This window comes from Nerophis ophidion, linkage group LG28, assembly GCF_033978795.1.
Source record: "Nerophis ophidion isolate RoL-2023_Sa linkage group LG28, RoL_Noph_v1.0, whole genome shotgun sequence".
Classification (NCBI taxonomy): Eukaryota; Metazoa; Chordata; class Actinopteri; order Syngnathiformes; family Syngnathidae; genus Nerophis; species Nerophis ophidion.
In genome coordinates, this window is record NC_084638.1 from 28,926,556 (window position 1) to 28,941,796 (window position 15,241).

General features: G+C 34.6%; 1 protein-coding gene across 2 annotated transcripts; it reads right to left on the minus strand.

Moving 5' to 3' along the window:
* Positions 1-392: 392 nt before the first annotated feature.
* On the minus strand, positions 393-14,002 carry LOC133545178 (uncharacterized). 2 transcript variants are annotated; one of them, XR_009804742.1, is made up of 4 exons: positions 13,283-14,002; positions 4,313-4,722; positions 3,907-4,206; positions 393-1,699 (listed from the first exon to the last, which is right to left on the minus strand). XR_009804742.1 is itself a non-coding variant. In XM_061890557.1 (3 exons), exons 1-3 carry the CDS (start codon positions 13,345-13,347, stop codon positions 3,977-3,979), a joined length of 705 nt encoding a protein of 234 aa, XP_061746541.1. In that variant the 5' UTR covers positions 13,348-14,002; the 3' UTR covers positions 3,166-3,976. The 2 variants fall into 2 exon arrangements, 1 of the variants encoding a protein (XP_061746541.1); XM_061890557.1 differs by lacking the exon at positions 393-1,699 and having other exon boundaries at positions 3,166-4,206.
* Positions 14,003-15,241: the final 1,239 nt, after the last annotated feature.

Sequence of the window (15,241 nt, forward strand, 5' to 3'; positions counted from 1 at the left end):
GAATAACAACTAAAAGAAACATAGACACTGTGGTGGCCTCTGCGCTGTTCCACACCATCGTCCACTGGGGTGGAGGGAGCGTGGCCACAGCAAAAATGTGCTTGCTCATCTGTTGCTTAATCTCGTATCTTGAGAACATTTTGAGCTTCTCATATCCGTCTCATTTTGTGATCAATTGCTTCTCCTTTATTGCTCCTAAGGGACCCTTAGGAGCAATAAAGAAGTTAAAAAGAGACAAGACGTCACTGAGACAAAGGAGGTTGATTTGAGACAACCCTTTGAGCAATATTTGAGAAGTGGGATACACTGACGAGAGCTCCATTGTTCTCAATCATGTCTCATTTATTTGGAAGGATGATCAAAAGAGAAAGATATGAGATGTGTGAGCAATAAAAGAGATCTTATGTATGTCTTTTTCATGTCTTGATTATTTCTCTTCAATTTATTATCATATCTCAAATTTGAGAATCATGAGAACAAATTGAGAGTGCAATTTAAATATTCATCTGACTTCATTAGAAATAACACTAAACAAATACTCAAATATTGAAAGGTGTATCACTTTATTTTAAAATATAATTTAAAAATAGATGAAATAACAAAATGTAAATGTAGTAAATTAGTACATACATCATGTACATATTGTCATTTACAATACTTAAGACAACATAGAAAACAATATACAGAAAAGAAAACAAATACAAAAATAAATGAATTTGACCTGAAGTACTCACTTTGTTATTGTGAAAAAGTCAGGTGTAGTTTTTTGAACTCCTTGTTGAGCAAAGCAGGTACCTTAGTTCAAAAAACACTTGACTTCATCTCAGTAAGAAGGTGAGTAAATGACAACATTTCCATTTTTGAAATATTCCAAGCAAAAACTGAAATACATTTATAAAATTGTAACCGTGCTGTCTGGAACTGGTCTACATACCAAAAAATAATCACACATTGAAAAGCAGGGATTCTTAACATTTTTAACCTTGGGGCACGACCAACTTTTCCACCACAGAGGGGTCTCAGAATGTTCCACTACAGAGGGGTCTGGGGCCAAATGAAATATAAACACTGAATGAGTCCTTCTACACTAAAGTGGATTACAAGCGAGTACCATTGCGGCCCATATGGACGGACCACAGCTAAGAAACAGATATTTATTGGCGGCTTCCAAGGGGTACTCGCAGCCAAACAGTGGGCTCCAGCCCTAGGATTAAGAAACACTGTTGTAAACAATAGAACAGCCTCCTGCCATAACAATATAACATTTGGTACACAAATGATCATTGAAACATGTTGAAATTGGTTACAAAAGCTACTAATATACCTGATTATGTAAGCAGTAACGTACTGCGTCATTTTTTTTTGATTTGGAAACAACTTTGAACTGTAAAAGGATATTAGCCGCTAGCTTGTTAGTGAGGTTGCATCACTGCCAAATTTGCTTGGCACAGCACAGCTCAATATGCATTATCACAGTATAACCTGGTACTAAAAGCTACATCATAGGGCCATTTTTGACAACATATACTGCGCAAACCTAGACCAAAATATTGAACATCCTACCATAGAATGAACTTGACAGGTACAAGGGCCTACTTCAAACCCTCTCTGGCCTGACTTTTGTTTACCAAAGCTTTCTTGAGCTTGACCTCCTCAATATCGTCCCAATCAGGAAGGGTACTGCATCTCAGGACATACGCTGCAAGGCAAGAACATAATCATCAGCCATTCGTCATTTTGCCACATCAGTTTCTACAGCTATCAATCAATCAATGTTTATTTATATAGCCCCAAATCACAAATGTCTCAAAGGACTGCACAAATCATTACGACTACAACATCCTCGGAAGAACCCACAAAAGGGCAAGGAAAACTCACACCCAGTGGGCAGGGAGAATTCACATCCAGTGGGACGCCAGTGACAATGCTGACTATGAGAAACCTTGGAGAGGACCGAAAGCAATGGATGTGGAGCGGGTCTAACATGATACTGTGAAAGTTCAATCCATAGTGGCTCCAACACAGCCGCGAGAGTTCAGTTCAAGCGGATCCAAGACAGCAGCGAGAGTCCCGTCCACAGGAAACCATCTCAAGCGGATCAGCAGCGTAGAGATGTCCCCAACCGATACAGGCGAGCGGTCCATCCTGGGTCTCGACTCTGGACAGCCAGTACTTCATCCGTGGTCATCGGACCGGACCCCCTGTGGAGGGGGGGACATAGGAGAAAGAAAAGAAGCGGCAGATCAACTGGTCTAAAAAGGAGGTCTATTTAAAGGCTAGAGTATACAGATGAGTTTTAAGGTGAGACTTAAATGCTTCTACTGTATCAAATCTATGCAATGCAATAACAATAATAATGCAAATCAAATGTAATGCTTTTTAATGCCATTTTGTTGCTACTTCAAAAAATGTAATGCCCATGTGCGACTGCATTTAGTTGTTTTTTTTACATCATCAAAAGCTTCCAATGATCTGTATACACACAGTTGCAAGCATTAGACAAGTAAATGAGTTGAAAAGTTGACATGAACTGTTACTATCTAGTGTATTAGAATTGGATTACAAAGCTGTTTCATTGGAGAATGTATTTTTATTGATTTATTTTTGTGGAGTAGCATCTGGTGTTTTGACTGTGTGCGTGGCCGTAGACAATCGCTCATTAAAAGGTTCGACTATCCAAAATATTAAAGGAGAACTGCACTTAAAGCCTCTAAACAAACATCCCATTCTGCATCAGATGATCAATATAATATACCCATTAGCCATTTATTTAGTTGTGTCTGTTTGAAACATGCTGTAAGTATATATATATATATATATATATATATATATATATATATATATATATTCTCTGAAATGATGACTTATAACAGCCACAAACCATTTTAATCAGGATACAATTTGTTTTCAAATAGTTCAAAGGTTTTATGGAAAAATAAATGAACATCATACTAGGATTGCAAATGATGCATGTGTTTGGAAATGGATGATGGATTTAAACATTTGAGAAAAATACAGAATAATATTGGTAAAAATGCCAATCAAATGCATTTTAAAAAAGCTATAGCAATGAAACATATTGCATTTCTTGTATTTACACCCTCTCTGTTGTTTCAAATGTTTACAGTAAACAGCAAGTATGTATCAAGTGTCCGGCAGCTGAAGGAACTTGTATTCATTTATTGTGGGAATGTCAGAGAATGAAATAGTTGTGGTCTGCTGTGAAAATGGCCTCTTTTGTCCATCCTAGGCTAGCGTAGATCACTTGAGGGAATTGCGTCACAACAGTTGCTAATGTTAGGCAAGTTAGCTCATATGTGTTGAAGTGGAGATGATTGAAATAAACGACTCCGTGTCGGCTCAGCTTCTCCATTATCCTGACATGGTGTCACAGTTAAGGACTACACGCCTACAGTGACCAAAGAATGGAAAAGTTGATGCCCCCAGAGCAGTTTCATTTTGCTTGATTGAAGCAGTGCTTTTGTCGTGTTCCCACCTTACAATACCTCTTGTATGCAGTTCAAAAAAGAAACACACAGACAGATGACTGTAACCTTCTTAAGTTCATTTTCCTTTACCGTTTGACATATTGACTGTCCGCCATGTCCTACAATCATATTCCCTTTTTTAAATGCCTAATTTAATGCTTTTTTATTGCCGTTTAAAGCCTTCATTTACGCAAAACCATTAATACACACAACCACACTTCAAGTTGATGGACATCAGACTATATTGCTCATCATAACGCTAGTTTTGAGTGGATAACAAATTGTAATGATGTAACATTCAGTTATGCTTCCAGTCTGCTGTAATCGAAAAGGGATCAACATTTCTCATATTGAACTTCCATTTCATTATTGTGACCCAATTTTGGCCTGAAAACACCCTCTGTTTGGGAAAACTTACTAAGGATTCCTTCCACTTTTTTCCGCTTAAGGATGCGCTTTGGTGTTCCTGCAGGTTTGTTTCCAGGGCGTCAAAAAGGGACAGCATTTTGACACTCCTCTACTGTAGAAAAAAGAGGTCCAAATAAAGGCATACATTTGGGCTCTGCAGCATGTCTCATGGCAGCAAGGCGGAACAATGATATGAATACGCCGCTCTCAGGAAAGAGCTCTTGCTGGCCCGATTGTTGAGGAGGGCCGTCGCTGTATTTGTCTCCAACCAAGTCGCAGAGAGTTTGAAGTACTCTGACTTGGACCGGATCTGAAAGGGAAAAAAGAGCACAAACAATAGCAGAAGGAGAAAATGTGTTCAAAGCCCAATCACAAGTTGAAGTCAACAAAACAATGACATCATGAATGCTACTTACCTATTTTCAAGAGGACTTCTTCAATTCCTTCTTTTTCTGCCCACATTTTTTCCAACTCCTCCCTACATCCATCACATGGCGTCCATGATTTTTCTGCCTGTGGTTGATAACAGATAGTGTCCTCAATAGATGGGTTGCCTGCATCTCTCCTGTCTGGTGCCAGGAAAGCTGCCTTTTTATTCTCAGGTGGATTCAGGTAGCAAGCTATTGTGTACGCCGGGTGAAGGACCATAGGTGTGGACATTTGGTGATGGGCCAGCGGTGTGGGGATGGGAGGGGTGTACAGCCTCCATAGAGTGATCAAACTTGGCTGGTGAGGCCATTGGTTGATGGGCAGGATGCATGGTCTTCGTAGGGAAATGGACCTTTGATGTGGAGACCATATGGCAGGGGTGTCCAAACTTTTTCCACTGAAAAATCAAAGCAAGCGGGGGCCATTTTCATATTTTTGATTTGAAAAACCAATACAATATATGTATCAAAAATATACATTTAGGCCTCCACTCAGTTAGGGTTTTGGTCAAAAAAATATATTAAAAATGTGTCATTATTCAGTATTATTAGTATTGTTTTCAGTATTATTCATGTTTTAAATCTCTAGATCAACATTAGGAAAAAAAATGGAAAAAACAGAAAATATGCAATATTTTCATCCAATAACTTTTTGAGGTGGAATATTTGAGATGATATAATAATTGAAGCCTTCATTTTGGATTTTGATTCATTATTATTTTTGGAGCAATGACACTTCAAAACAAATCATACTAAAATAATTGGGGATCGAAAAGTGTCCTACTCATTAAAGTGTTAAAAAATAAATCATACATTTTTTTACTGTTTACTGTCGATGCATCAGTGTTGTCAGGTCTCCCACTAATTATCATTCAGAATAACCAGGAATTGAGATATTGCACAGGCAGCCCATGCATACTGTGCCCTCTGGGCAACAGTAGCAATGAAATGCCCAGTCACCTGGGAATCTGGCCGCATAGTCGTTATAGCTGTTCAACCAACCTTTTTAAGTTACGGTTGGGTAGTTAACATGGGCGCCTATTGCATCGAACCTTGATAGCTGTTCAGCAAACCATTTTAAGTTACAGTTTTAACAAGTACCAAACGTCGAAACCGTGAGTCAGGATGGTGTGTGGAAAAGCTAAATGCCCGTGTCAGTCTCCCTGATGATAAAATTGTGAAAGCCAACTTTTTGACGAATGCTCTATTAAAATGTGACATTCAATATTGGTTTTACCACCGACCGGTGATTTTAATAGGCTGCCCAGACAGTGAAGTAGACCGTCAATGTTCTATTAATAGCAAAACCCTTGGACTCTGAAAGTTGTAACGTGTTGAAAACTGTGAAAAGAGTCGTCGCTGCAAAGAAGGCTTTGTAAAAGCAAGAATTTTGGAAAATCCTGGACTTTCCAAAATGGTGTAATAGGTTAAAAAATGTGGAAACATTGTATTGTTGTACCTTTATTTGTAGTTATTTTCCTTTTTTATTAAACATTTAAAAGTAAATGAGGCCATTCCTGAAGGAATTGTGTACGAATGCTCCAATGCTGTGGACTGACACAGGCTTTTTGCTTTTACACACACCATCCTGACCCACGGTTTCAACACTTGGTACTTCTTAAAACCGTAACTTAAAAGGGTTGGCTAAACAGCTACCAAGGTACGAGGCAATTGGCGCCCATGTTAACTACCCAACCGTAACTTAAAAAGGTTGGTTGAACAGCTATAAGGACTACGCAGCCAGTCTGCGGCCGGGCAGACCTTCGCTGCTGTTGCCCGGGCTCTTTGTGTTTTCTTTCTACTTACTAAATATATCATTTCTGTTCCAAACAGCATCACTGATGTCAACGGCGACCTTTGATGATTATTTGAAAAATTAAAAATCCTGCGGTATAGGCATCTTTGGCAGGAGGTGTCTTCTGCCAAGGCATTTACTCTCCTGAAAGAATAAATAAAGTAGTATCTAATCTAAATTTATTGATGTCTTGGACAATTTTTCAATCGGTGGAGAATTATTGAAGTAATAACATGTTGAAATGACAAATGGTAATACGGAATTTCGGGAAAACAGAGAATTTTTCCACTTCTTATGCAGAAGAAAGCTTCGACGGTGGAACAGTTAAAACGCGTTGAAAAATGTGGAAGGAGTAGTCGCCAGAAAAAGCAATAACACAAGTATTGTGCGGCTGAATCAAGTTCGTTTTTGGGAATTTTTGCGTAAGGCCCCCCCCTTACGACATTCTCGAGAATTTCTTTTTTCCAAAAATATGCATTTTCTGCCCTTTTTGGGTTTTATCGGCACTTCTGAAGAGGTTTTGAGACATTTCCTACAACTATAGCACAAGTATTGTGCGGCTGAAGCAAGTTCGTTTTTGGGGATTTTTGCGTAAGGCCCCCCCCCCTTACGACATTTTCGAGAAAAAAAGTTTTCCAAAAATATGCATTTTCTGCCCTTTTTGGATTTTGTCGGCACTTCTGAAGAGGTTTTGAGACATTTCCTACAACTATAGCACAAGTATTGTGCGGCTGAAGAAAGTTCGAAGGTGGAATGGTTTGAATAGGTTAAAACTTCGAAATGTTGTATTGTTGTTTCTTTTTTTGTCGTTATTTTATTTTTTATTAAACATTAAAAACTAGATGAGGCAATTCCTGAAGGAATTGCGTGTGATTGCTCCAATGCTGATGATGAACTGAAATACCGGAATTATTTTAGCATTGTTTAACTCAAGTACACAATTCCTGAAGAGTCTGAAAATTTTGAAGTTGTTACAGTTGGAATCAGATGGAATAAGTGCAACTTTGAAGGTTGTCCCATTGATTTCAATAGGAATTTCCCCAAAATTTAGTTCATGAGTACTGTGCCTACCAGCAACATTAGCAATGACCTGCTAGTCCTTATAGTTTTTCAACCAACCCTTTTAAGTTACGGTTTGGTAGTTAACATGGACTACGATTGAAACCGTGATTCAGGATGGTGTGTGGAAAAGTTAAATTCCTGTGTCAAATGTCCAGACCACAAACAACAATATTTAATAAATGTCTGCTAAAAAGCAATACTGAATTTGTCATTTGATTGGGGGTTCTGTTTGATTGATTTGTCAAAAAGTCTTTGACAGTAAAGAAGACTACCTATGTCCAGTGTAGATTAAAGTCTTGACATTACCTGACCTGTGTGATTGTTAGTGATGGGTTGATGAGGCGTTGCACAGCCTTTTGACACATTTATAAACTGTATTGATCCTGTGTCACTAAATACTGACATCTGCTGGACATTAAAATTCCCTACAGGAAATCTATGGACCAACTCAACTGACACTGATTTTATGACCTAGTATATACAATAATATAAACCAAGTCATTGAATTTCATTTAGGATTATTTCATAACAAAACTATAGTAGTTAACATAAAAACTATAGTAGTTAATAACATAAAATTGTTGTAGTTAACATAAAAACGATAGTAATTAACATAAGAAACGATAGTAGTTAACATAAAACTATAGTAAACATAAAAACTATAGGAGTTAACTTCAAATGTCTAGTAGTTAATAACAAAACTATAGTAGTTAACATAAAACTATATTATTTCACACAGAACTATAGTAGTTAACAAAAACTATAATCATTAGCATAACTAATAGTTAATAACAAAACTATAGTAATTAATAACATACTGTCAAGCTATAGTAGTTAATAACATAAAATGTATAATAGTTAAGATAAAACTATAGTAGTTAAAAACAAAACTATACAATAGTAGTTGATGTAAAAACGATAGTAGTTAACATAAAAAATGTAATATTTAACATAAAATCTATAGGAGTTAACTTAAAAAGTCTAGTAGTTAATAACAAAACTCTAGTAGTTAACATAAAAACTATAGTAGTTAATAACATAAAATGTACAATAGTTAACATAAAACTATAGTAGTTAAAAACAAAACTATACAATATTAGTTGATATAAAAACGATAGTAGTTAACATAAAAAAATGTAATAGTTAACATAAAAACTATAGGAGTTAACTTAAAAAGTCTAGTAGTTAATAACAAACCTATAGTAGTTAACATAAAAACTATAGTAGTTAATAACATAAAATTGTTGTAGTTAACATAAAAACGATAGTAATTAACACAAAAAACGATAGTAGTTAACATAAAACTATATTATTTCACATAAAACTATAGTAGTTAACAAAAACTATAGTAGTTAACATAAAAACAATAGTAGTTGAAAACAAAATTTTAGTAGTTAAAACTATTGCAGTTAACATAAAAACTATAACAATTAATAAAACTAGAGTAGTTAATAACAAAACTGTAGTAGTTAACATAAAACTATAGTAGTTAATAACATAAAAACTATAGTAGTTCACATAAAACTATAGTAGTTAATCACATAAAATTGTTGTAGTTAACATAAAAACAATAGTAGTTGAAAACAAAACTTTAGTAGTTAAAACTATAGCAGTTAACATAAAAACTATAACAATTAATAAAACTAGAGTAGTTAATAACAAAACTGTAGTAGTTAACATAAAACTACAGTAGTTATTAACATAAAAACTATAGTAGTAAACATAAATCTATAGTAGTTAACATAAAAACTATAGTAGTTAATCACATAAAAACTATAGTAGTTAATCACATAAAAACTATAGTAGTTAACATAAAACTACAGTAGTTATTAACATAAAAACTATAGTAGTAAACATAAATCTATAGTAGTTAACATAAAAACTATAGTAGTTAATAACAAAAAACTATAGTAGTTAACATAAAAGCTATTGCAATTAATAACATAAAGCTATAGTAGTTAATAACCAGAGGTGGGTAGAGGAGCCAGAAATTGTACTCAAGTAAGAGTACTGTTACTTTACAGATGTATTACTCAAGTAAAAGTAAGGAGTAGTCACCCAAATATTTACTTGAGTAAAAGTAAAAAGTATGTTGTGAAAAAACGACTCAAGTACTGAGTAACTGATGAGTAACCTGTTCCTTTAATGATGACGGCAACAAGTAATGCACAAAAACATAAAAATAGCAATAAGCAAATTCAGAGCCAGGAATATCTCTTAAGCAACTAAAACAATGATATATATTAAATAATAGTACATTAAAATAAGGCACAATGAGCCACAATAAATTAACATTGATTGAGACTTTTATTATTAGATAGCACAGTACAGTACATATTTTGTACAATTGAGCACTAAATGGTAACACCCCAATAAGTTTTTCAAGGTGTTTAAGTCGGGTCATGTGACCGCCTGGCTCTGTTTGATTGGTCCAAGGTCACCAGTGACTGCATGTGATTGGTGAAACGCTGGCATGTGTAGATTCTACTTGGAAAAACCAAAACAAACATTAACAGATCCATTCAAAACAAGTAGCGAGTAGCGAGCTGAATGTAGATAAATGGATTGGAGTAAAAGTAGCCTTTCTTCTCTATAAATATACTCAAGTAAAAGTAAAAGTATGTTGCATAAAAACTACTGGTAGAAGTACAATGGATCCCAAAAGTTACTCAAGTAGATGTAACGGAGTAAATGTAGCGCGTTACTACCCACCTCTGATTATACTAGACTACAATTATTTAACATCAGATATTCCACTCAGAAATATTTATGGAGGAACATTTGGAATATTTTGTGTGTTTTCCCTTGAACAAAAAGTTGTTTTAATGACAAAAAATACAATCGAATGAAAATCTATAATTAACTAACTATAATTACATCTGAAGTTGATTTAGATGTGTGTATTTTATATATATATAAAATAGAATGGACTTTGTCATTTTATTTGCATATAAAGAGATGAAGGACTCCAACATAAGGTACAGTAGTGAGAACAAATATGGGCAGAAGAGGTAATAAAGGAAGAACTAACAATTGAAATAAACAGACTACTATCCAATCAAAATAATGAGCAATCCTGTACAATATACAACATTTTATAGGAATACAAAATACTGTACAATACACAGAACAAGACAAGAGTACCCAAGTAATAAATAACAATCATTGTCGGACATATTGCACTGGAAAGGTAGTATTGTAGGATATTGGATAGGGCTGATTTATTATTATTATTATTATAAGTTAGAGTTCAACATGGTGACAGCTCTGGGAAAGAAGCTGTTTCTTCTGCCTCTGATGCACCTGCCCCATGGTAGCAGGTGGAAGCCATACATCCATATATATATACATACATATGTATATATGGATGCATATATGTATATGTATGTATATATATACACATGTATATATACACACACATATATATATATATATGTATATATATATATATATATATATATATATATATGTACATATACATACATACATACACACATATATATATATATATATATATGTGTGTATGTATGTATGTATATGTATATATATATATATATATACATATACATACATACATACACACATATATATATATATATATATATATATATATATATATATATATATATATATATATATATATATATATATATATATATATATATATATATATATATATATATGAAGATGATCTGTAGCTGGTTCACTAAAATGATTTGGGATTCAAATCAAATATTCCATCTTAAATATATTTGGAGGAACATTTTGCATATTTTTGTGTGTTTCCTGTAAAATGAATTACTAATTAAATATTCCCCTCAAGGTGATATATATAATGCATATTTCTTCCATGAACAAAACATAAAAGGCATAAAGCAAAAATATTAAAACCTTATATTGACGGAGCCAACGTTAGATAAGAATTTAAGCATTAAAAAAACACTTCAATGACTGAGACACCTTTGGGTCCTCGGGGCAAAACTTGAGGGAAGCCTTGAAGCTTACAAAAAAAAATAATAATAATAAATAAAAAACATTGGTTTTGAAAATGAAAAAGTTTGAGATGCTTTGATTTCTAAAAAGGTTTAGAGAGCCCTAGTTTAAGTTCCTGTTTCTATGAGCCAACATTTGACTTCCTGGCATAAACAACACATGACTACTGCTGTTATTAGCATCATTATTAATATTATTATCATGATCTATTTCATTCTTTTCTCCCTTCCTTGCACACAAACTGTAGCATCATGTGTGCACACTTCCTGCTCGCACTCTAAATGTTGTTTTACACTTAAGCAGACACCCGCGGGATCATTAGTCTGATTAGCAACAAATAAACTCACAGCCACAACAACCAATTGACTTGTGCTGCACACACACACACACACACACACACACACACACACACACACACACACACACACACACACACACACACACACACTAGCATCTCTGAAGAGAAAAGTTTGCAAGATTGAGGAGAAAAATAATCATTTTCAGGTTGCAAATATTGACAATCCATAAACTTGCATAGGAGGAATGCATTTATCAATATAATATATATATATAATTTGTAATATTGTTTGATTAAGTTACTTTTGTTTTTTATGCATTTTGGGGAATTGATTTATTTTAATATAATAAATAATTACATCTTGCATATTATTGGCATGTAAACAAAGATTTGTTAAAAAAAAAAGAGAAAAGAAACCAATTGGGCAGATTTTGCCTCACATTTAGGATGATTGCATTTCATGTTGTGAGAAGACAATATCGTGACAAATTGTACACATTTGTCTAATTCCTTCTCCTGGGATAATAACAGTTCATTATCTGTATGCAGCAACACACACAAAAACACACAAAAACACACAAACCATTACACAGCTTTCACATTATATGGAGAAAAAAAAAAACACACAAAAAAAATTAAAGTACCAATGATTGTCACACACACACACACACACACACACACGCACACACACACACACACACACACACACACGCACGCACACACACACGCACACACACACACAGGAGGTGTGGCGAAATTATTATTAATTATTTTAAAAAATAATTATATAATGGAACCATTGAAATAAGCTTAAATTATATTAAATTAATCAAATAGTTAAATCAATCATAAATAATTATTTGAATCATTAAATAATTTGATTCACTAAATTAAATATTAGATCATTGAATCAATACTTAAATGAATCAATAAATAATCAAAGTATTCATTAAACAAGTATTTGAATCATAAATTAAATATTAATACTTAATTAAATATTGATACTTAAATAATTAATAGTAATAATATTTAATACTTACTTAAATCATTAAAATAAGTGATTAAATTGTGAAATTAAATTAAATACATAACGCATTAAAATAATCATTATTTGATCATTAAATTAAATGTAAAAATGTAATGTAATCATTACTTGAATCATTAAATGATTAATTATTCAAATCATAATAAATAAATGAAATCGTGAAATATGCTTCAATTTTTAATTTAATCAAAGAGTTAAAGCATGTTTGAATCATTAAATAATTTGACTCATTAAATTAAATATGACATCATTGAATCAATACTTAATTTGATCAATAAATAATTAAATTAAACAATTTGAATCATTAAATTAAATATTACACCATTAAATCATTAAATAATTAATTAAATTGTGAAAATACATATCACATTAAATTAATCATTATTTGTATCATTAAATATTAAAACCATAATTTAATCATTACTTCAACCATTAAATAATTAAATCAATAATTTCTTAAATCATTACATAAATAAATCATTAAATTGTAATTCATAATTGAATAAATTAATGTTTCCTATGATACAATTTATTTAATAACAATAATTAATGACACATTTAACTAATTATTTAAATGTGTTCAGATTTATTCAACATTTAGATTATTTTGTCTCTTCTTTTGCAGTTTTTCAGCCATGAATATTATTCCTTTAAGACTAGTTGTCCTTCTTCTTGTCTCCGAGACATCTTTCATTGCATGTCACTCATTTAAACGGGTGTACTGTCGCTTTAAGACAAGTCACCTCTTTCACAGTTTGCACTCACCTCAGGTATGACGTCACTTCTAGTCCTTCTTCTTGTTGGAAGTGCTGCCTCAAACATGTCCTCATCTTCTTCTTGTTGGAAGTGCTGCCTCAAACATGTCCTCATCTTCTTCTTCTTGTTGGAAGTGCTGCCTCAAACATGTCCTCATCTTCTTCTTCTTGTTGGAAGTGCTGCCTCAAACATGTCCTCATCTTCTTCTTCTTGTTGGAAGTGCTGCCTCAAACATGTCCTCATCTTCTTCTTGTTGGAAGTGCTGCCTCAAACATGTCCTCATCTTCTTCTTCTTGTTGGAAGTGCTGCCTCAAACCTGTCCTCATCTTCTTCTTCTTGTTGGAAGTGCTGCCTCAAACATGTCCTCATCTTCTTCTTGTTGGAAGTGCTGCCTCAAACATGTCCTCATCATCTTCTTCTTGTTGGAAGTGCTGCCTCAAACATGTCCTCATCTTCTTCTTGTTGGAAGTGCTGCCTCAAACATGTCCTCATCTTCTTCTTGTTGGAAGTGCTGCCTCAAACATGTCCTCATCTTCTTCTTCTTGTTGGAAGTGCTGCCTCAAACATGTCCTCATCTTCTTCTTGTTGGAAGTGCTGCCTCAAACATGTCCTCATCTTCTTCTTGTTGGAAGTGCTGCCTCAAACATGTCCTCATCTTCTTCTTGTTGGAAGTGCTGCCTCAAACATGTCCTCATCTTCTTCTTGTTGGAAGTGCTGCCTCAAACATGTCCTCATCTTCTTCTTGTTGGAAGTGCTGCCTCAAACATGTCCTCATCTTCTTCTTCTTGTTGGAAGTGCTGCCTGAAACATGTCCTCATCTTCTTCTTGTTGGAAGTGCTGCCTCAAACATGTCCTCATCTTCTTCTTCTTGTTGGAAGTGCTGCCTCAAACATGTCCTCATCTTCTTCTTCTTGTTGGAAGTGCTGCCTCAAACATGTCCTCATCTTCTTCTTGTTGGAAGTGCTGCCTCAAACATGTCCTCATCTTCTTCTTCTTGTTGGAAGTGCTGCCTCAAACATGTCCTCATATTCTTCTTGTTGGAAGTGCTGCCTTAAACATGTCCTCATCTTCTTCTTGTTGGAAGTGCTGCCTCAAACATGTCCTCATCTTCTTCTTGTTGGAAGTGCTGCCTCAAACATGTCCTCATATTCTTCTTGTTGGAAGTGCTGCCTCAAACATGTCCTCATCTTCTTCTTGTTGGAAGTGCTGCCTCAAACATGTCCTCATCTTCTTCTTGTTGGAAGTGCTGCCTCAAACATGTCCTCATCTTCTTCTTCTTGTTGGAAGTGCTGCCTCAAACATGTCCTCATCTTCTTCTTGTTGGAAGTGCTGCCTCAAACATGTCCTCATCTTCTTCTTGTTGGAAGTGCTGCCTCAAACATGTCCTCATCTTCTTCTTGTTGGAAGTGCTGCCTCAAACATGTCCTCATCTTCTTCTTGTTGGAAGTGCTGCCTCAAACATGTCCTCATCTTCTTCTTGTTGGAAGTGCTGCCTCAAACATGTCCTCATCTTCTTCTTGTTGGAAGTGCTGCCTCAAACATGTCCTCATCTTCTTCTTGTTGGAAGTGCTGCCTCAAACATGTCCTCATCTTCTTCTTCTTGTTGGAAGTGCTGCCTCAAACCTGTCCTCATCTTCTTCTTCTTGTTGGAAGTGCTGCCTCAAACATGTCCTCATCTTCTTCTTGTTGGAAGTGCTGCCTCAAACATGTCCTCATCTTCTTCTTGTTGGAAGTGCTGCCTCAAACATGTCCTCATCATCTTCTTCTTGTTGGAAGTGCTGCCTCAAACATGTCCTCATCTTCTTCTTGTTGGAAGTGCTGCCTCAAACATGTCCTCATCTTCTTCTTGTTGGAAGTGCTGCCTCAAACATGTCCTCATCTTCTTCTTGTTGGAAGTGCTGCCTCAAACATGTCCTCATCTTCTTCTTGTTGGAAGTGCTGCCTCAAACATGTCCTCATCTTCTTTTT

Excerpts from the sequence above, each read along its gene's own strand:
- LOC133545178 (XM_061890557.1), bottom strand. The coding sequence starts at position 13,347 with ATGAGGACATGTTTGAGGCAGCACTTCCAACAAGAAGAAGGACTAGAA. Across the intron at positions 4,723-13,282 it reads GAAGTGACGTCATACCTGAG|TGGAAAAAGTTTGGACACCC; the intron begins GTGAGTGCAAAC and ends TTGATTTTTCAG. Across the intron at positions 4,207-4,312 it reads AGAAGTCCTCTTGAAAATAG|ATCCGGTCCAAGTCAGAGTA; the intron begins GTAAGTAGCATT and ends TTTCCCTTTCAG.